Source organism: Vidua macroura, chromosome 3 (assembly GCF_024509145.1).
Source record: "Vidua macroura isolate BioBank_ID:100142 chromosome 3, ASM2450914v1, whole genome shotgun sequence".
Taxonomy (NCBI): Eukaryota; Metazoa; Chordata; class Aves; order Passeriformes; family Viduidae; genus Vidua; species Vidua macroura.
This window is the reverse complement of record NC_071573.1, coordinates 16,828,394-16,851,652: the sequence shown is the minus strand read 5'-3', so window position 1 is coordinate 16,851,652 and position 23,259 is coordinate 16,828,394. Positions and strand designations below refer to the sequence as shown.

Here is a 23,259-nt window from a genome sequence, read left to right as displayed (position 1 = left end):
ATTATATGCAATAAAGCTCGGATATCTTGGAGGAAATCTGACTAGTGAATCTATAATTTTTATGGTTTTTTTGGTAAAAATACTCAAAATGTAAAAATGAGAACTATTGCCTACTTTTACATACCAAAGTAATTAAAGCTGGATACCTAACATAGAGATGATTCAGGTAGCTTTTTGATGTACAGTCTCTGACTAGGAAAGTTTCTGAGACGCAAATCATTAGAGGCTGGGAACAGTATTTTGGGATGTAATGCTCTGTGCTGGCCCTGTTCTCATACAATTTCACAGATGCCCACTTTTTCAGACAGATGCTGACCTGCCATAGCTCCTTTGACCTTCTGCAAGGTCCTGATCTCCTCGGGGGTTTTTTGGTTGTTTGGGGCTTTTTTTGTGGGTTTGGGGGATTTGGTTGGTTGGGTTTTATTTTTTTGGGGTCAGTTTGGTTTGGTTTTTTTTTTTGGTTTTTTTTTTGTATTACTGTGTATCCATGTTTGGCATCTCCTTACAAGAATTGAAATGTTTTCTATGCTGACATGTATTTATTGGAAAAATGTATATGATGAGACATGGGAAATAGGTTCAAATTGTTTTTTCTTGACATTCCCCAAATTCCCCAAATAACACTTTGTAGATCTTTGTGTTCTCTGTACACTTGGAGTGTCTGTCTGCTTTCGAAGAATATGTTAGGTGATGTTGCTTGAAGAAGGGGAAAAAGAGATGAGAGATTCATTGCTCCTGATCTGTTACCCACTAACCCCCTGAACTTAAATTCGTAGGGCAGGGTTTGAAATGTTCTCGTAGTGTCGCCCGTTTTCCCTGCCTTGCAGTGGTAAACATCCCCTACTGAAATGATGCTTGTCCTTAGCCTGTACCCTTTCTTCCTCTTAGCTCACCTCCTGGCAGAACAGGTTTTCTGTGCTAGTGAAGGTCTGAAAGTTACATGTCTCTAGTGGCATTAGTTTTGCATTTTGAACTCAGTATGTTTTTCATGGATTGGTACATCCATAGTTGTTGCATGTAAATTATATTCACTTATGGTTTGCCTCCTTTCATTTATTCCCTTCACCTCAAATGGCAACTGTGTCAGTGAAAATACTTGAAGGGTAGGGGTAATAGCAATCCTATGGGGGTTGGAGACTCATTCACTGTGGTGCTTGCCAAGGAAAACAGATTTTAAGCTCTAGAGTCCTGCCTGTGGGAGGTTGCTGCAGAAATTGCACTGATTTAGTGCATCTCTAGGGTATTCTGGCCTTGGCCTCATCTTGCTGATTCTCTTCTTTTCAGGAGAGGACCAGCTGGTTCACTCCAAGTCCTCTCACAACACTGGAGTTTAGGGAGGCCTGTACTGCTGTTACACCATTGTGGATAGTCTTTCCGTTGCCTTGCATGACCTGTCTGTGCTGTTCTGGCAGATATTAGAGGTAGCTGAGGAGATACAGAAAAAAATTCTTTGTTTAGTATGAATTATTGTATTACTAAGGAGAAAAGCTTCACTAATCCACTGATTCTAAGTTTTGATATTGTAAATAAATACGATTATAAATGAATTCAAGAACTTTGGATTTTAATGTATAAAAATTAGATAAATGTATATGAAAGGAATAAATGAGAAAAAACATGCAATCTGTGTCATAATGTGAAAAGAAAGTACTCTGCAGAACAGCACTCTTCTCCAGGAGTCCCACTTCTTTGCTGTATCCTAGATTTCAGACACTGTTGATTGATTACCAACTAAACAGCTTCTAAGTTAACAAAATGTACTTGTTAAAAAGGAAGAAAAAAAGGTTACAATTAGCTATTCTAAACCATTGCCACGGAGTTTAAAATTGCCTTTTCCTGTCACCTTTCTTCCTGGAGCAATATGTTGCTTAGAAATACTTGCTATTAACATGCACTTTCTGCTATTGAATCTAGTTAGTAATTCTAATTTGTATGTCTTCAAAAGACAGGGGAAACACAGAACTTCTAGTGTGTAGTTTTGCTTGTCAGTCATGTAACTTTGCAGATGTCACCATGCTATGAGACTGACCATGATTGTTTAAAGTTTTCTTGAGGGTTTCTTTTGCCCTAGTTTCAGCTTTGAGGTTACTGTAGTAGGAGAATCTTATGAAATTAGTTCTTAAGTCAAATTGCTCTTACTTTGGCAAGGTTAGGTCTTGCTAATTAAGCTTACCTGAAGCCCTTCTTCAGAGGGTAGAAAACATACAGGTCTGTTGTTCTTAGTTAATGAAAAATAGTCATTAAAAATCATATCAATATGCTCATGGAAAAGATGCAAGATGTTAACAACTTGTCCAGATCTTAGTGTGCCATCTAAAGTAAAAAAAATTTTTCACTATTCTTGTGTAACAGAATCATCATTAAAAAACGTTCCTCTTTTTCTTTCAAATCAATCTGGAGGTATTATTTGATTCGGTTGCAGTCAGATGTAGTTCCTGTTCACATACACCTAACAAGGTAAATAAATCCTAAGAAGTGAGGGAATAATCAAATTTCAAAATTAAAATTTTATTATGTCATCATGCATTTTCTCAGGGATAGATAGATGGCTCAAGATATTTTTGACTGAAATGTCATCTGAAATTTGATAGGAAAAATAATTTACTAGAATAGAAGCAGATTTAGTTTGGTTTAAAATTTATTATTCTTGTTTGCTTATGTGAAACACTAAGAACTTCTCAAGGTCAGCTTGTAGGTAGGGCAAAATTTCTAAATGAATATGTGCTTTCACATTCAGGTGAGCCACCAAGCTGCCCTAAATCTCTTGAGGGACTAAAGTTTATATTACAGTGAGTCAGTGGTGTTGTTTTTCTTGATTATTCTTTTTCCCCCATTATGTGATATTTCTTCCCTCTTTTTGGCAATGATATGATCTCTAGAAAGCAGCATATCTAAGGACATGCCAATTGGGTTTTAGCAGTGCTATAGTCATCCTACTGTGCATTGGTCCTTCTTGCTACTTTCAGACTCCATTAAGACTAGTTTCTATCACATGTACAATAAATAAAGCACATACCCTCCCAGGTTATGTGGCGTTATTTAATGTCTGAAGCTTTGGTGCTGAGCTGTATATCATCACCAGTGTTCCTTGTTAGAATTTGCAGCCTGCCTCATTCATTGTTCTCCCTATTTAAGCTATACTATTAAATTATAAAACATAAACTTCCTGGTGGTTATACACAGCCTTGTAGAGAGTTGCACAATACTTAGTATTTATTGTGGGTTTTTTCCTAGTAGTGTCTATTAGTTAGCAACATGCTATGCCTTTTCCAACAATTTTAGCACCTCAGAGTCCATCATCTATGCTGGGAAGGAGTTTTGGAGAAACGTTGTTACTAATATTAAATGACTGAGATATGCTTAATCACTCAGACTAACTGCTGAAAGTACCAATAACACTAGAATTGGGGGTGTGGGGGGAGGAAGCAGAAATGAGGTATAACCAGTGATTGATTTCTAATTTTTTTGAAAAAAAATATCAATATGCAAAAGCATTATTTTAAAATGCAGGGATGAGTGATAACATGAAACAACTCTAACTAATAAACTTTTTAGATTCTGCTTCGTATGTTTACTTTTCATTAAATTTAAGGACAGTTGCAGCTATGTTGTTGTGATTCAGTCAACATTTATTTCTATCTGGTTTTCATATACAAAGGCATCAGGATGCCAGAAAATAAACTGTTAACAGAGAATTAACTTCTTTGGCACGCTTTCATACTTATCTTCCAAATTAAAGAAAATGAAATGGGCAGAAGCAGAGTGTAGATTACCTCCTTTTTGTCAAAAATGGTGGGAATTTGAAAATTAATAATAAAAAAGGGAACAGATGCAGTAACATGCCAGAGGGAGATTAATGTGGAGAGTAAAATCTGTGAGCAACAAAACTGAAGCAAACTGAATCAGTGGGAGGTGGTTGTACAATCAAAATCAGGATAAAAGAGAAATTACAAACAACCCTGCACTTGTCAAAGTAGTAGTAATGAAATCCTGACTCTGCCAGCAGCGAGAACCTGTGTTAGCACTTTGGGGTAAGGCCGGGAGCCGGGTGCCAGGTAGGAGGGCAGCGCGAGGCTGCTGGGCGGCAGCCATCGCGTGTGGAACAGATGGCGGGGAAAGCTGGCCGGGGAGGGGCTCCTTCGCAGAGCTAATCAGACAGTAACGGATAGGGCAGCTGGGAGGACTGACCACCGCCAGGCGAGCGGCGGGGTAGCCGCAGCCGTGCGCGATGTGTGCAGTGGTGTGCCCGCCGGCCGCACGCGAGACCTTCCAAGGTCTTTTCGGTGCCGCCGCGGCCGCGCGAACTTGGGAGGCGGGCGGGGACGGGCCCGGGCCCGGGCCGGCACCGCGGCCCTCGGCGGCCTCCGCGGCGTCGAGAGCGTCCCGCCGGCGGCATCGCGCCCCCTCCTTCCTCCAAAACGCGGGGCTTTGCTCTCGGCCCTGCCCTGTGCTGAGGTTACGTGGTTTCGTACCTTGCCGTAGCGGTATAGCGAACGGAGAATGTGGCGAGTGACAGAAATGCGAAAGCACGTGGGTCCGGGGACTGAGCTAGGAAACCGATAAAGAAACTTTGCTCCCCTTGAAAGGCGGGAGAGCCGTAGGTCGGCACCTTCCCACAGGGCTGGGCCCCTCCAATGAATGGAACCAGTTTTCTGATGTTTTACTTTTGCTCGGAGGAGGCACTTCCCTACTCATAAATGAGAGCTTGAGAGGGATGAATGGAGGTCCGAGCCTTCTGATCCCGAGTCACATGAATAATTTGGCTCACGTAAGAAGTAAAGATCAATAGGATTTCTTGTGCAAGTAAGAGGTAGTCATGTGTGAGAGGATTACGAGGTCATGCCCCGGGTTGATGACTGTCAGCTTGAAAGAGAAATGAAAACAAAATTTTATCGAGGAAAGAGGGAAATAAAATCCTGAAGTGTACCAAGGGAGATCTTACCTATTACTACCTGGGTTTGTTTGATCAGGGTATGTGATACTTTTTTAGACCATTTTAACAAAAAAAGAAAAAAACTGTGTGTCCTGCATCTGCTTTTTGAACTTGGGTGTATCTTGTCTGCAGAAGGTTTATAGCTTGGCTCAATTATCCATTTTGAGCAAGGAGGGGAGGAAACATTACAGGGATTTGAAATAGGTAGTATAACATAGCCATATGCTATTTATGCAGCAGTTTCTGCAATAAATTTAATTTGGTGCTGTCAAAAAAATTAGACTTATTTGCTATAGCAGCACATTAGTAAATTATTGTGGTAGCTTTGAAAGTTGTCATTCACTCTGCTTTACTTGCAACTGAATCTTGCAGAGCTTTTTTTTTGTTCCCGCTTCCTCTTCCCTGAGCAACTCTGTGAAAATCTTAGTTCTTTGTCCTGCAGCTGTAGAAACTGCAAATATTTTCACTGCTGAAAAGAAGGGCTTGCTTTAAGGGAATTGAAGAAGGAGGTGGAAGAATAGCCTCTATTGTTAACAATCATATGAATGCATATGTGGAAAAATCAATAAAGTGGTGGGGGATAAATTTCTCCCTTGCCTACAGGTTTTCATAGTGCAGCTGAAATTGTTTATCTGATTATACAGCATGTAGATAAATTAGCTGTTCTGCGTTATTATAGAAGGTAAAATATTTTACCTGCCACGATAAGACCATATGCTGCTTTATGAAGACTGATACTGAGTGATTTGAAATAAATCGGTTCTGTCGTCTTCTGGCAGGGCGTTGTAAAATTTTCTAAGCTGATACACTTTGTGTCAAGATAACACACAATTATTTAAATATAATTCTTTTTAATATTTTAAACACATTTAAGTGATTGTACAAACATATAAAAGCCATTGATATAGTTTATAAGGGAAGGAAAAAATGTAAGCAAAGGAGTAAAGAACAAATACAAAATCATATGTTAATTTTGAACATTAAAGTATTTATAAATTATTATTAATTTAAATGAGTTTTAACATGGTTAATAATTGTATTTATTGTCCTACAATAAATATTTTTTAAGGAAAAGACAATAATACATGTTCAAATTTTAGTTAGATTTTAATTAGATTAATCAATTTTTTTTTTACGGCATTTAAACTGCAACTGGTCACATCAATGATCACATCAGGTTGTTGAGGCAGCCAAATTGCTACTGCATGTAGAGTGTGGTTCAGGAGCAGTGACAATACTTAAAGCGCTTTGAAGCGAGTGGTGAATTCAGATGAAACACTGAAGAGACTAACTGCTATAGAAAACAAACATCTTTATAAGGTCTTTGTTTTGAGCAGTTCTTATTCAGCACTAACAGTAATAAGTTTATGAGTGTGTATCAAATATTTACTTTGGTCTCATTCAAATTAGGTTTTTATTTGTGTAACTAATGACAACAGGATAATGATTTATTTTTTTTGAACCAAAGTCTTTCAGATACATGTATTCAAGGCTGCTGGATTTTCTGCTGAATTTGCTACTGGAAAAAATGGTTCTGATTTTTATCATTATTTCTGACTTGTTCTAAAGCTTTTCTCTCAAGTACATTGAAAGCTTGTTTTTACAATAAGCTAAAATGTACTTTTTATGTCAGCACTTGGTATTTGTGAACTTCAACAATTTTAAAAGCTGTCTTGTGCTTTCAGAAGTATATTCAAAGTTGTTTATTTTGTGCAGTCACAGCGGTTGTTGATTTGTGGGTATTTTTTCTTTGCTGTGCAAAATTCTGCTCCTGAAGTCCTTGCCTAGAAAAAAAATTCAACAGAGAACCCAAAAGGTCATCAGCTGCAGACTTCATCCAACTTCACATTGAAGAGTATCAGCCTTAGGTTGTCATTGCTGGAGAAAGTAGCTGGTGGATGGAGGGAGGAAGGAAAAAAATCACCTGAGCATGCCAGCCTTGGCTGCCTGGCTGCTCTCCTTCCTCAGCCTTTGTGCAGCGCCCTTGTGCCGGTGGTTGGCCAGAAGAGGCTGAGCTGGGAGATGCCCGTCCTAAGCGAGCAGATGAGCTGCTGCCGGCTACTTGACAGGGCTGAACTCCTCGGCCTGGCCGTGCTGGCAGCATGGCAAGGTTAATAGTGTGCTGCTCTTGGTTGCCCCTGTGGGTTTGGTGGTTTGCATGTCAAACTATAGTTTTGTAGAAATAGGAGCAACTTTTCGCGATTAGCTTCTCCTTGTTGGTCAGTTGGCTTCTACAGGACTTAAATCACTGGGGAGTTAAAGTGTTTCTGTAGTCAGGTGGGACACTGCTGCATACTCTTTTTGTATCAGGGTTCCTCTTCTATTTCCAGCGCATTTATTCACCTGCATCTAGTTTCCTATGGAAGAAGACCATAGCATGAGCAAATACTTCCTTGCAAATGCAGGGACTAATCCCCATATAAGTGATAGATCAGTATTAGGCTTTTATTTAGATAAACTTAGGCAGTATTTGTCAATACAATTTTCATTAAAGTCAAATTCAGACCTAATGTAAGTATAAATGTATTTCTGTTAATAAGATTGGATTACCTCCTGGCTTTGACCCAGAAAACTTTACTTTAAATTCATTTTTGGTAAAGAGGTAATAAGATGGGTGGTTTATTATAATTGCTTACAAAACTTCAAATATGTTTGGGTTTTGTTTTTTTTTATTGTATTTATCTTGGTAAAAGGTTATCCTTTTTTTTAAAGGATACCAAGGTGTGCTGTGAAATTGAAAGTATTTCTTGTTTTAGAAGAATGAGACTGTCAAGGAGGTTAGTTAATAATTCAGGAACTTTTGGTTATTAGAGTATATTCCTGAAAAGAAATATGGACACAGGAATTGCTAAAAATAATGTATCCTGTTGATAATAAGAGTTTAGTTTCAGCCTGTCTTTACAATTTGCCTCAATGTAGAAGACAGTATTCTAGCAAAGAGTTGCATATGTGTGTTTTACAAGGCTTAAAAACAAGAAAAAAATTGTAAAGATTTTTTTTTCTATAAATGGTGTTGCATTTGAAACATCAATAGGTAAGGCAAAAAAAAAAAGCTGCAGATTAAATAATTTTAAATGAGTGCCACTCTTGACCACTTTAAGATTTTACTGTAAACTTACTCATTCAACTGTTCCCATTTTCTCTTTGTATTTTTAGTCAATAGCTTTGTTACATAGCATTAAAGTCAGAGTCAAAAGTCTTCATTTATTATTTTATTTGTAATATTTTTATCAGCCTTTTCCACTTCTTCACATAGCTCTGCAAAGTCTTTCTCAGATTGTGCTAGCCTTAGCAAGAAGGAACAGATATGTGTATTTGAGGAAAAACACGTTAGCTGTTGGAGTTAACAAATAATGATTAAAAGCTATTCTTTTGCTTCTTACTATTTCTCCTACACCCCAAACTGATCTTCACAAATACAGGACTGTAAAGAACTTCATCTGCTGCTGGTTAGCAGAAGTGGATTTAAATCTACACCGACAGTTCATTTGACAATGACCTTGAGGGGCTTTGCTTCTTGAAGAAGAAAGCAGAAGCTTGCGGTAAACAAAGTTCACTTCTGACAGATGGATTGAATGACAGAAAGGTTGCGAGTGCCAGAATAGCCCTGGCAGAGGAGGAAATGTTCAGTGGAATCCAACAGGAGAGGAGGTGTGAACAGGTGCAGGGTTGCTGACGGAAGGGGAACCAGATGGAAGGAGCCAGAGCCAGTTTATTTAAAGGAAAAGGCAGAAAACACTGAAAGGCTGTGCGATCAGTGGCTAAAAGTGTGCATGGAAGAAGGTAAAAATTCACAAAGCAAAACTGCACAGTGGGATATCTAGCACTTAGCATAATGGTAGTAATTTGTGAGTTTCGTTTTAAAGTTGCTATTGAAATATGTTTCTCCCTTACTCTTGACAGCATAAAGAAGAGATTTATAACCTGTCCAAAAGGGGAAGAAAAAAAACCCCTAACAAAACCACCACCAAAAACTTCAACTGTAATGCTGCCTGTCCATTATTTCTAATACTGCAGGCAGTTAAAATCAGAATAATATAAAAATTATGCCACAGCTGAACAAATGAATAAAAGGCATGTAAGGCTGGATTTTTTATTTTTTTTAACTCACTTGTTTGTGTCTAGCTCTTGTGACATGTGGGCAGATGAGCATGGTTTTCATTAGGATGTTTTTGTAAGATCTAGAGCAAATCAGCAATAGTCAAGTACAGTGTAATGTTAGCACAGTATTTCTCATCTTTTTTGCTTTTGGTCATAAGTCTGTCAGTTTGCTGGAATGTGTGGTAGCTTGCTGTAGGATGGGGTAGCAATCTAGCTTACCCTAGATCAAATTCCCTGAAAATCAAATATTGTCTTTCAAATTGTCATCCTGAAGAAATGCTTTGTTCTGTCAAACGATTCTGCTTCTTCCCAAGCTGTTCTTTTGAGGCTTGGTCCTTTGGAGGCAGGAAAAAAAACATTCCTCAACTTCTTCTCATTTCAGCAATAGTTTGGGATCATTATCAACTTCCACATATTAGGCCTGTGGCACCTTAAGTGCAAGTTGTGTGTCCGTACCTAACGTGTGTGAAAAAGGCAGGTAAATGTTGAGCAGTCACTCACAGTGCATCTGTGATCTACTGGATCGTTCAGCTGTGCTGAGCTGATCCGGATCAGGTGTGAGCACACAGGCACTTTCCTTTTTAATTAGCTAGAGCATGCAATGCCGTGTTTATGCTGACTTTATGCCAGCTGTAGGAAGGACAGATGATACCTGATTCAGCATAAAGCTTGCTGGTACAAAGTTAACGTACCAAAAACATTGGGTTTTTGAACAAATTTAAATTGGCAGAGTGAGTTCATAGCAGATCAGGTCTCTGCATCATTTAGCTGCATCATTTTTTGATTCAATGGTAAGAGCCTGATGGTTGGATTTACTGTATTAACAAGCTGAGCCTTGGAGTACAGAGTCACAGTTATTTGAACCTGGTCTGAGCCTATGCTGTTGCTGAAAAGCAAATCCCTAGAGTGGCAATATATGGCTATGTCTGGCCACATGTTGCTAGGTCCTTGCTTCTCCTGACACTGGAAGACAGGCACCTGTGTGATCAGGTTATTGAGGGAGTTATTCAGATGGAAAACAAATAGTTTCTTGAAGAATAGGTTGTGTGAGTGCTCATTGTAAGAGGATGAAAAGAAGGACCACGCCTCTTAAACTGACATTGTCTGCCTTAAATGTGTCCAGAAGCTGCATTGTAAGAGGTTGCTGGTGCCAAATTCAAGAATCACTATAGATCAAGAAAATTACTCCTTTATTTTAAATACAGGTAAAATAATTTGTGTAAATTTGTCTATACAAAACGCATACCTGTAAAAATCTTCTGCGTTAAGCAATTATTTCAACATACAATCATTTGTAAAAGTGTCTTGTGGAACAAAGAATATTCTAGAGAAATGTGCAATATTGGAAGTGCTCAGGCTACGTACCAAGACTTCGCAAAGATCACCTCTCCCCGTGCTGTATTTAATTGTGTGTTTCTATAGGGACTTAGGAGCCAAATACTTCACAATCTGATGGTAATAGTCATGAGAGAATGGATGTTTACTTACAAGCTACATATTTTGATGGCAAAGCTTATAAATATGCCAGAAAAATCAGATTTTGATTCCAAGTCAGTATATTTGACCTAATATGAGATGTTAATTACTGTTAGAGGCACTTTTTTCTTCTCTGACATCAAAATAGAGGGAAGCTATTGATAATATTTGGTTGTGACTTGACATACATAGGACTATTGAGATTGAACAGAAGTTATTGAGAAACTGGTGGTTTTCTGGATGTATCTTGACAGTTATAATGCCAAAAGAGTAAAATCATGTTATAGGCTAGGTGTTCACAAATTGTTACTGTTATGCTGAATGTAAAGTAAGAAATCCAGTCCTTCCATTTTGTTAACTGGCCTCGCAGATAGAAGTAGAGATGTAGAAGTTAACTGTGTTCAAGGGTCTTTAATTCATAGAAACTTCCATAGGAGTAACACTCTGTGTTACTGTATGTCTGTTCTATGGTCCTACAGATTTTCATCTGTCTCATGCCCACTAAAATCTCCAGATAGTTGAAATAACTTCTAAGTAGATTTCCAGTATGCCAAGCAGGAGTAGGAATTTTTTTCACATGCAGCCATTAATGTATAGTTTCTCCTGATACCTCACTAGGGCTTAAAGGGCAAAGTGGAAATTTTGGACTGAAGTGTTTCATTGTTTCTGTAGACTTCTTGTTATTATATAGAGTGGAAATACAGATGGAAGTTATAAAGCAGTTCCAGCAGTGTGACTGCATCCTAAATAGAGAGATATGGAAAAAAACACCAGTGGGTACAAGAAAGTTATATGCACTGACTTCTGTTTCAGCAAAATTTAAATTCTTAGAAAAAATAGAAAATAGTATAACAAGTTGACATTCCTTGAATTCTGGGAAAGGGGATACAGGTGACAAGTTACCTGTGTTTTGGGGAAAATTGTTTCAAGCTAATTTGTCAATTAATTGTAGTTAGTTTCCTGATGAAGTTGGAAATCTGTATAGAGCTGAATCTTTTCTTTTTTTGTCCCCCCAAAAGTGTTTCTTATTATTTGAAGTGTTTTTATGAAATAGTAGTAGCAGCCTGGAAGAGTTGTTTTTTCCAGCCTTTCATCTCAAGTAGGGTAGTGAAATTTCATTTCGTTTCATTAACTTACTTTAAATGTATTTCTACTTTCAAGTTATTTCTGTAGCACCTTCGAACTTCCTAGATCTATATTTAAAGAGCTGGATGAATTTGAATGCTGAATTTTTCACCCCTTGATCTTTACATAACTTTTCTAATTGCTTTTAAAGCTTCTCATGGTTCTCATTGCTTCTCATGGTTATAAGAAGAAAGCTCTGACATTTCATTATTTTAGGCAATTCTGTATTTCTCAACTAATACAAGAAACATGATTTAAGTTTTGTTTGTTTGGTTGGGTTTGGGTTTTTTTTTTGAGCCTCAGTTCTCATGAATAGGCCCATATGTATCCTGAGAAATGATGCAGTCCTTCAAATCCAACAATTAATTTAATAGTTAGGTTTCTTCAAAATTTGACCATGCAAATATAGATTTTACTGAAGCTCACCAAACACAGTGTGCTGGCTGGGTCAGTTTCCAGAAACTTGAGCTTTCTGCTGAGAAGACCTGGCAGCCAACTCCAGAATCAGCATCCAGTCAGCTCCCAGAAACTGACAAAAAGAGCAACTCAGTGGGTAATTCCCTCAATGGGATACAGGAAGGGCAATTTTTCAGTTCCTTGGAAAGGTTTAAAGAAATGACCTGATCATGATGCTTTTAAAAGATATTTCTACATAATTCTTGAGGAAGCATGCACTCATGTGTCTTTTTTTAAATTATTTTTTGCCATACGAACATTCATTTCATGCCTTTCTTTTGCCTTGTAAGAGCACCAAGAGCCATAAAATCCAATCCTGTGTGGATTTACACAAGCACTGAGAAAATCAAAACCTTTATTACAAAAATTCAGATGGCAAAAAAATCTACAGTGTTTATTAAGAGGGAACCACTAAACACTGTCCATCTAAGTCCTCATTCAGAGCAACCATAGCTATTAACAAGATCCTATTAGATGAAAATTCATAGGCCTCACAAAAGAAGATAACCAAAACAGTCAGTCCTAAACAGAGTTTGCTAGAAAGCTGATTTAAAGGAAAGGGAGAAATCTTGTGACCCTAAGCCTTTCTTATTGACTTGATCCAAACGTATGAGCAAGGTGCATGGTCTAGAGCTCTGTTAATTTAGAAGTTGTGGAAAGCAATAATTTTGAATCATAGCTACATTTAAAACCAGCATGTACCCGTTTACCTGCAGAATTACAGGTCTTACTCTGTTGCATTTTCTTACTTAAATGTTTGAAAATACTAAGATTGGATAGGATATGATAAAACTCAGTAAACACATTCTCTTTTGTAAATAGCTGAATGGGGTACTGCAGTGTTGTTAAATTGAAAGGCTGGTCTGAAAGGAGTTATAGAAGTTTTACATTAATAGAGAGAATTATTTAATACTATTCCTGGGGAGAATGACTTCTTGGTAAATTGGGGGTTTTTATCATGTTTGTAGCCCAACCTTTAGATTTGTCTGCTAACCTGAAAAAATAAAAAATGAGCCCTTATTCTTCTATGTATGACATACATACAAAGATACATAAAAAATACAGGGGAAAGAAGTTTGTGAAGTGTGATCTTATTCTGTAGACCTTCTCTTATGACCTTTATCATTGTGAGTTTTGAATAGTGTCTTAATAAAGTTAGAGATAGCAAAAAAATTTCTCATGTGTCCCCTTAGAGAATGTCAGGTATTGTGACATCTTGTTTCAGCTTTTATACTTTTTTCCCTTTTTATCATGAATGTGTGGTTTGTTTGGTTGGGTTTTTCTCCTCCTATAGGCTGAGAGAAGAGCAAGGATATGCTCTAATTTTCCATTCTTCCTTTGACACTTGCAGCTGAAATAGTAAGATAAAATAGCCTATGAGAAGGTGATTCAGAAAGTTGCTTGTAATGGACAGTCCACTAAACCTGTATTGCATAAAGTTTGCAAGGCAGACTGCATAAAACACTGCTGAGCCTTTGTACCCAAAGTTATTTGGTCTTTAGGGCTTCTAATACATGTAGTCTTTCAAGTACTAGTTTGAAGAGTTTTAATTGATTTGAGTGACTTCATGCCAGATTTTACTAAAGATACTGGGAATAAAATGCTTGGGTAACTCCTCGAAACTTTTCCAGTTTGGTACAGAATCTTCTGCTATACATTTATTTTCAAAAATACTGGGAGAGAAAGCTCATTTCCTCTGAAAGATCTAAGGGAGCCTTCAGCTGAGTCCTTTTTCTCTTCCGGGGTAATTTGTTGTGCAGTGGCTCACAGAGCTGGCCCACTTGGCTACATGTTACGTAGGAAAGAGGTCTGTTCTGGACCACTGAGGCATGTGGTAAAAGCATCAATGTTAGGCTTGACTGGTCCTCCTGCTGCCCAAGTCTGAGTGTGGGTGCAGAGTTCCAGGACTGATCATCATTTAGACAAGTCTTGTTACTTCGGATAACTCAAGCATTTGGAACACTAAATGCTGGCTACTCCTTAATGATTTATGAAGTTCAGGTTAAAGCAAGTATATATGAAAGCTAAAATGCTTTATAGTTATATTTTGAACTGTAATTAATATGAAATGAAGATGTCAAGAATAATGCTATGATAACCTCTTGTGTATCACTGAACTGAGATAATTGCTAGAGTATTTTAATTTGTCCAATTAAGTTCATAGTCCTTACTAATGGATCCATTAGCTTTTTTTAAAATGCCACATGTTGATCTCATGGAAGAATCAAATAGTCAATATAGGAAGCATGGTTGCTTCAAATTGTAGCTGCTTTGCCAAAAGAAATACTGGCAACCTCCAGTCAGAGGCCTAATTCTACATTAAGAATCATGCTGCTTTTTTATTTTTGTATTTTTACTGTTACCAAACTGAAAAGACTCCTTCAGAAATACATACTATTGAACTATACTGAAATTCAAACTATTTAATTGTAGTGAAATACATACTATTTTACTGTACTGAATTTCAAACTATTTTACTGTACTAAAATTCAAACTTTTATCAATCTAAGTTCTGTTTTATTCTAGTCAAAAATATATGAGGTTTTAGTTATGTCAAATATGACTTTTATGTCACTAGTCTTTAAATACTTCCTTTTTCTTTGCTGCAAAACCTTTGGCAGAGAGTGGACTTCTCTTGTAAATGGATCTATGATCCAATTTTTGTTTGTTAGTGGTGAGAAAGCTGTTTTGATTTGGGGGGTTATTTTGGTTTGGGGTTTTATTTGTTTTTTTTTTTTTAATTAATTTTGATGGCTCAAATTCAGTCAGCATACCTTCATGTTAGCTTTGAGATCAAAGTGAATTTTCACTTTGAATTTTTCACTTTCAGTTGCCGCAAGGATTTTTTTAAAGTTTGCCAGAGATGGCAATTTTCTTCTTCCTGTGCTGTAAGCTACAGTTCACAGTGCCTTTTGTTTTGTCAAGAACATTTGAAAAGCATAACTTTCCTGCACTGCAAACCAGTATCGAGTTCATTGAGACATGCAAGCCAGTTAATTGAATTAACTATGACATTTGATAGCCACAATGCAGGCTTAAAACAGGTGTTCAGGACTAAAATCACTGTGGAAAACCTGTTCTTCAGAACAGGGCTCAAGAAGAGCTTGAGCTTTCTCCACAATTGAATCTTTGGTTGCTTCTCACTTTGTTGCACAGAACTGAAAGTTTCCATGAGTTCAGTGTGTCTGCTTTGGTAAAATTGATCAGTGTTGTGACCAACCAGATGTACATTTTAGTGTGTTTAGTATTTTGCACTCAGTAGAGCTACTGTTTAAATTCCTATAGAGAACAGGCTGGTGCACTTTAATGACTCATCTCCTATATTTGACCTCTATAGATGAAGTTTTGAAAAGTCCTGGAGCAATTAATCTTTAGCTGTCATTTCTGATTCAGATATTACCTGTGTCATCAAAATTAGTCAGTCATAGCTTTGCTTTTCATTGTCTCTGTGCTTTCTATTAGTGAATATAAGAAATTCTGAAGTTTTTGTAGGAGGAGACTTCTGACGTCTTCACACTAATGCTGGAGGGATTAAGGACTGTCTTCTTCTGTATGCAGTCTATAGATTTTATTTTACTCTGAATTGTGAAAGAATTGATTTAAGAAATTGCAATTAGACAGACAGTGTCAAAGCTTCTAGAACTCCTCCAGTATTTGTTGGTTGTAGCAGTAAAGCTACCAATAGATCCTAAAATCTCTTGGGCTGCCTTCTGCATGTTTTATACTTTTTTTTCCTCCATATATGTGTTGGGGAAATTTTCAGTTGGAGGGCAGAGAGATTGAACTTAGAGAGCAGGTTCAACTCAAGGTGTAGATAAAGGACATGCCACTCCATTCAGACAGATTTGGCTCCAGGACATATTTTCACTCCTGAGCAGTTCTAAGCACCTCAGATATTGCTGTGTATCACATTGGATGTTTTTTTATTCCAAAATCTTTTAAGTCCTAAGAAGCTGCTCTTCTATGTAAGAATTACCTGTTTTCCTAGTTTTACAACTGAGCCTTTATCCGCTCTATAAATTCATCTTCCACCACCCCATACGCACTTCAGCCACAGGGCACTCACCACACATCCACAGTTTCTGAGCTCCTGCTAGCTTCTCTATGCAGTAAATGACACAGGTGAGTGGCTCTTTTGGATGGGTCCCTTACACAGGAGAGTGTTTTGGGGCAGTAGATTCTCCATTTATTTTGAATTTGCTGGTTAGCATGAGTTCATCAGGAGGGGCCCTAGCCGTGAGGAATGGACCTTCACAGGTTTGCCTTGGTAGCTTGAGCTGTGCAGCTTGCTGCACGCTGAAGGTTACCCCCAGCAGAAGGCCAGCCAGCCAGCTGTGTGCCAGATGACTGCACAGCACCCAACTGCACACAGCCATCTCACATGAGAACTATTAAATAAAATACTGTGCTACTGACACTTTCTTCAGCTGAAAGGTTCAGAGGAATGTGAGAGGTGCTGGTGGCTTGTTTTTCCTTTAGGTTTTTGAGCAATCCGGTGCTTATAACAACTTTCTGAAAATAAAAAACATTTGTAAAATAAAGGGGTTTGCACAAACTGGTTTCCAACAAATATGGGAAAAATATTCTTAGTAATACTTTCCATATTTGGAGCTTACACTGAAAAAAATGATGGGAGCATCAGTCCTTATGATAGCCCCAATATGATTACAAAGCAATTCTGAGAGTGATGTGGTAAAGTACTATTCGGTATATGAAATTTCCTTTAAAAATGTGCTTTGTTTCCTTAATACTCTAATATTTTTGCTATCTAAACTTATTTGTTATCTTACTTCAGAAGAAACTGCCTGTGATTTCCAAGGGAGTTTTGCCTAAGGTAGGGCTTGAAACATCAGGACCAGGAATTAGTGTAATGTGACCCACCATTTGTATTGCTTTGGGGTAAATTTGAGAGAGAAGATTTAACATTGTGTGTGTCATGCTGAGATATTGCAATATCTCGGATGGGTTATTAGGCACCAATCCAAAGGTTAAGTGCAGCAACCACATGAGATGTGGCTTTATCCTTACATGATCTGTGCCCGTGTTCTGTTTTGTAGTCCTCTGAAATAGGTAATATCCCTAGAATAAAACATGTTTATAAGACTTTTTTGAAGCCTATCCCAAGCTATTAAATATCATTTCAGTAGAAAGGCATTTGCTCATGTCATTTGAAATCTAGAAATCAATTCTTGTATGTGTGAACTCACTGACGTTTTAAATGTGGATCCCAGTGTGCATCAGATAAATATTCACGACCTTTGGGAAAGTTTAGATCTGAATTTGCAGTTCAGGATCTTTTCTAATTTACATGAATATATCTTTTTGGGGTTTTATTTTCCATGCTCTTTTTGCTTGGCTTGCATTAAATAAAATGCTTCAATGGAGTGTGGTAGTCTAGCATTTGTTTTGCCTCAGGAGTGGATTGCCCCATCTTGCGTATCTGGTCAAGTAAATTGCTCTCTTGCCTGCATACTTCAATAATAGTGCTGGGCTTTAGACCTTCCTGTACAACCCCCCAGTGAGCAGGACCACAAGGGGCTGGGCCTGTGTGGTGCTAACAGTCTACTCTATTGTCATGGATGCATTCATCTCCTATTTACATAAATTAATAGTTAAAACTTGTTTGGTTGCTCAAGAAATCTCATTAAGCTTTCAGAGTAGCTGTATCACGAGCAGTGTGGCAATCACTCCCATTGACTTATCTCCTGCTGATTCACTGGGAAGCAGTCCATCTCAGGGTCAGGTCCCTAAGCTTCCTTGCAGAATTAAACAAATAGCATTTAAAAGAAAATGCAAATAATATGTGCAGTGCAAAGTGAATGTTGGTAAGCTTCCTTAGAAAAAAGAGGTCGTGATTAAAATTTTTAAAAATAAAATCCTATTTTTGTCTGCGGGGCCAATTTTCTCTCAGGAAATAGATCATACTTTTTATCCATTTTCTGCTAGTCACTGGAAATGTTTGACATTGCAAGAGAAAGGTCGGTTTGTATAACCTGAAGTGGGAGGAGAATGTTTAATGTGAAAAGCTTGGCCAGATTTTTATTATTATTATTATTTGAATGTTCTGCTTTACCCTTTTAATTTATCCACTTCACTATATGATTTTTATTTTTCTTTATTTCCTATTTGGTTTTTTATAGATTGGAGAAAGAGAACATTCAGCACAGCATTAGCAATGAAGCAAAGGCCCGAGCCCTTCAGGCCCAGCAAAGAGAGCAGGAGCTGACACAGAAGATGCAGCAAATGGAGGCCCAGCATGAGAAAACTGGTAGGTGGTAGGGAAAGATTAGAGCCTGGGCACTCACTCACAAGCCAGGCCCACGCCTTACTGTGAAATGACATCAGGAACACCTGTAACCTTTGGCTGGCCGAAGGGAGCAGATGCTAACTACACCGGAGATTCCGAATTACATATTAGTTAGCGTTTAAAAGAGAAAATGGAAAGTATTGCCCACTGTCTGTTGATTTCAGAGTGCTGCTCTCACATCTGCTGCACCATCTGGATTATGAGTTTATTTACCTGTGTTCAAGAAACGTAAAGCTGAGAGAGACCACAACAAAGTAGAAAAACAAAGGGCTTGTTTTTGGCTGGATTTTCAGGCACACATGTTATATAAAGAAAATAGCATCAGAAGCTCTGCGGGAAATGCTCTGAGCTTACAGTTAAAGTCTCCTGAATAGCATTGAACAGTTCCCACAGTACACACATTATAGCTACTCTAAAAGCTTAATGAGTTTGCTTCAGCATCCAAACTGGAGAAAAGCTTTAGCCATTAATCGGTTCTTAATTCACTGTCGCAGCTGGATGTAATTCACTGGCTCCAAATTGATATGTTCCTTTATTTAATCTTTGCAGCCTCAAACATTTTTAGCATTGCCATGTGCCTCCCCCACATCCTCAATCTAGAAGAAAGATGTTTAATCCCTTGCATACTTCAGGTTCTCATAATAGGAGACTTCATTGCATTGACTTAGCCCATCAATAACATCTAACTTTAATCTGGAAGTAAAATGGGTTTTCCAAACAAAAAAAAAAAAAAAAAAAAAAAAAAAAAGAGCTTTTTGTATTATGAAGTAATATGCCAACAACACTAATAGAGGTGTGTATTATAAATAAACCAAAAAAAAAAGGAATTTTTAAGAGATTAAGTCTGTAACCCATGAGCATAGAAAGGAGGAGGAGTTTCAGCTGTTATAGAACATTAGAACATGATATATTTATGTGTTTAACAAAATACCATATCTACCCACCAGTTATGCAGCACCTTCAGGAAAACTATACAACGTATATTAATTATAAGGGGTGTTGCATAATATGTAAGGTAGCAGGCATGCTATTCAATTTTCTGCTTTTTTTTAGTATTATCACAGTACTAGAGGACATTTCCATGTGTTCAGGGAATGGAAACAGCTACATTATGGCTGCTGCCTACACTGTAGGAGAAGGAAAGAGGCTCTCAGAATCATTTTTTCCTCCTTTAGCCACCACATCTGCATATGACCATGTGTAATTTTTCAAAAGAGAAATGTAATTTACCTTCCTGGTGTATAAATTGTCCCAGCATACAAAAATGAAACAATATTATGCCTGGGTCTGTTTTTATATATCTCTAGTAGAATTAGAGGGAGTTTAAAATTATAGTAATTTATAATGTATGTAAAGAAAACCTTGTTTATTATAAACCTACACACATACAAGGAATTTGGGCAAGAGTGGTTATGTTTTCACTGATTTTAAAAGCAGAAATCAAGAAAGATCATTTTGCATTATCTTCCTTTTGAAAGAATAAAGATACCTGGATTCTAGGTCATGAGTTTAGGTGTAGTCCAAACTAGTAATATCTGAAAATTACTTTATAAAATGGTTTCATTTCAACTGTCACTGGACAGTAAGTCTAAATCATATCAATTAAGAATAAAAACTAACATTATTCATGGTAAGCTCAGGACACAGTAAATAAAAGAACTGCTGTTTTAAGGAGATACTGAAATGAGTCTACAGTGCGAGCATTTGGGCTGCTTGGTGTACCCTCTGCACCAGTTGAGCAAGCAAAAGTCTGCTAAAGCATGGCTTGCCAATTTTATTCCTCCTAGAAATGTCAGTGAACTTCTAGCTAAAAAGCAAGCCCACCAGATTAGATATCTAGTCTTCACAGTGATTCTTCTCTTACAAGACCAGATTCGGTGACAACATTGCTTTAACACTTCAGCTAATTCTGACATAGAGCCTTAATTTGGTAAGTGATGATGTCCAAGTAGCTGAAGTTTAAAAAACATTTCAAAACTAGAATGAACTAGAGGAAAGAAATTAAGAATATATAAAATTGTTTCTATGTTATCTATAAATTTATATAATTGTAATTTTATAGTATCATAATTTTATGGTTTCTAGTAGAAGAACTGGATTCATTGCTGACCTCCCAGAATACATTCATAGCAAAATTAAAGGAAGAATGTTTTGTGTTGGCAAAAAAGTTGGAACAAATGTCAGAAAAATACAGGTTAGTATTTTTTGTTAACCTGACCCTTTTATTACTAGGACATGCTTCTTTATATTTTATTTGTATTTTAATATTTATTATTTTTCATTTTGTCCCAGGTATTACATATCATGTCAATGCAATATATGCCCCTTAAAAAATCAGTATAATATATGCCCCGTAAGATTATATTTCTGACAATTAATTCAAATTTCTTGGGTAATTCCAATGTAAAAATTGCATAGTATTTTCTTCGTTGTGTTCATATTCTTAATATGAAGGGTAGAAAATTGTTTAAAAAGCTACAATTCAAGTTTATCTGAAGTTATATGAAAAATGATAAAGATGCAATGATGTCAAAGCTTTTGTAATTTTATTTATTTACTCTAATACTCTTTTTACAGTACTACACTACACATTGGACATTGTCTATAAAATAATTGTCATCAAAATTGCTTGTCATTGATGCTCTGATTCTGCTGCTGCTTTTTATCAATCAATAGCAAATCTAAGTTCAAAGCCATTAAAAACTGTGGAAGAGAGCAACACCTGGAAGTAATAATAATTTAAAGAAATACAAAACTATGGAGGTATCTATTCAAAAGTTCTGTAAGACAGAACTATCTTCTAAAGAAAACATGAATTTTGTAGTTCTTTAGTAGTAAATAATTTGATTTTACATTTTTAAGTGTGAAAATAGTGTCTGTTGAAACTTTTTGGGGGGTTCATATTTAGAGTGGTAAACTGGACTTCAGTGGAGAGTTGGCATTCTGTAGCTTCTGTAAATTACATGCAAAGTGAGTTTGGTAATTAAGGCTAGTATTCATCTGATGGCTGATGGGAAGTAAGGAAAACACTCAGCAAAAATAAAATTGGTTTTCCAGACAGGATTCTTCTGCTGGGTGGATTTAATCATCCTCTTAGGTAACGTAGAAGAGGCAACACTCACTCAGGGAGAGAGCTCATTTACCCCAGTACCCTCCTTCCCAGGAATGGTCAAAGTAGATGACAGACACACACACACACATGTATATATGTCTGTAATAAATAGAATTTATGATGTTTCCCACGGGTACTGTCTCCACTGCCCATCCTTCTTCCCACTGAATATAAAGTGTTGACTAGCTGTTAAGTGGCTGAAGTGGGGAGATGAATCCCATCCAGAGTATTTGGGGAAGAAATGAGAAACTTGAAGGACTGTAAGCAATATTCCGATTCAAGTGTTTTGAGGGGTACTTGAGAGAGAAGCAAAGAGAATTTTTCCTCTGAAAAAGCAGAGCTTGTCTGCTAAAGTAATGCAAAATCTAAATGGATTCAAATCATATTATTATTCCAGCAATAAAAAAGCACACAGACTTTGTTGCTAGAGCTCACAGTCACAGACTAGTAACTGTAAAGGATGAAGGAAAGACAGAAAACATACTGTGAAAACACATTATTCTCTGAAAATAAATACTAGAGATTGCCAAGTGTTTCTCCACCTAGCAGCATTAGCTGACTATGTCAAGGACCTGAAAATGGGAAAAGGAGCCCTCTTGCATCTCCAGGAAGTGGTATTTTTTACACAAGAAACTGTAAGGAAGAATGCATGAAAGTGGTTCTGAGAACTGGTCCTAAAATAGGTTGAGCTTGCCTTCATTGGAATGGGAGCTGCTGCAATCAGTTACAGGGATAGAGAAATAGGAAGAGACAAAAAAACAACAAAAAAAAAGCAGGTAAAAATGAGAACAGCAAGGTGGAACTGGAGGTGGTGGAAAATGGCAGACTAATATAGATGGCTTCACAAAGTGATGTGATCAGGAGATCAGATGCAGAAAATTATTTTAGCCAAGCTCTAAATGCATGATCAGCACGTATCCCTCAGTAGCACCTCTCCAAATGGCAATCTTCAGCTCATTGTCACTGAATGTTGTGTAAAACCATCTTCTGGGACAGAATACTGTAGTTTTGTCTTCTGAAAAGAAACAGTAATTTAGAGAAGATTTTATAACTTAGTTCTTATTTACATTAATAAAAGCAGATCACAAAGCAGCAGTGTGCCCTATTTTCACAGAAAATATTTTTCCATTTTTTCCCATATTTTTGACCTTACCATAAACTGAATTTTGGACCTGGATATGTATTTTCTTGCTGTACCTCTGGAATCTTTGTTTTCCATGGGTTAAGAAATAACTGTGTGCTACCAATACCATTATTTAATTGGTGGAACACTCAAGTTCTTTTAATAACAGATGCAATAGTAAGTTTATTTAAATTTTATTTTGTTTAATAGGAAGTACCCATTTGTAATAAGAGACATTTCAAATTTATCTGTGACAGCTACATATTTCTACAATTTCAGTGGAATGCATCTGAATGGCACATGTGTTTTTACATTTAATGCAGGTTTTCTGAGAAATCTAAACTGAAGTTTTTGTGTTTATATGTAAGCTGGAACCATTTTTTGAGCTAGTCCCTACACAGAAAGGTGTCAGAAAGACAATGTCAGACGAATTATAAACCCCTCAAGCTGTGCAGAAAGAAGATAGTGTCTGTGACGGTTTTCGTATGCATAGGCATGTTTAAAAATATAGTCCTTTGTTGATTTCTTCTCTGTTTCTCTCTTGTTTTGTTCTTTTTTTCCCTCTGATTGTCACTGTCTGAGTTTCTAGGTTGTAGATTAATGCTTAACACTACCCACTGTGTATT

The 23,259-nt window shown here is 37.1% G+C and overlaps 1 protein-coding gene across 3 annotated transcripts in view; it reads left to right on the top strand.

The window, feature by feature from the left end:
* SDCCAG8 (SHH signaling and ciliogenesis regulator SDCCAG8) overlaps positions 1 to 23,259 on the top strand; it is a 104,107-nt gene that overhangs the window by 38,771 nt on the left and 42,077 nt on the right. For 2 of the 3 annotated variants that reach the window (XM_053972577.1, XM_053972575.1), the window contains exons 14-15: positions 18,232 to 18,359; positions 20,484 to 20,592. In XM_053972577.1, coding sequence (XP_053828552.1) covers positions 18,232 to 18,359; positions 20,484 to 20,592 — 237 coding nt within the window. The remainder of the gene's footprint in view (positions 1 to 18,231; positions 18,360 to 20,483; positions 20,593 to 23,259) is intronic. The other variant, XM_053972576.1, reaches the window with a different exon arrangement.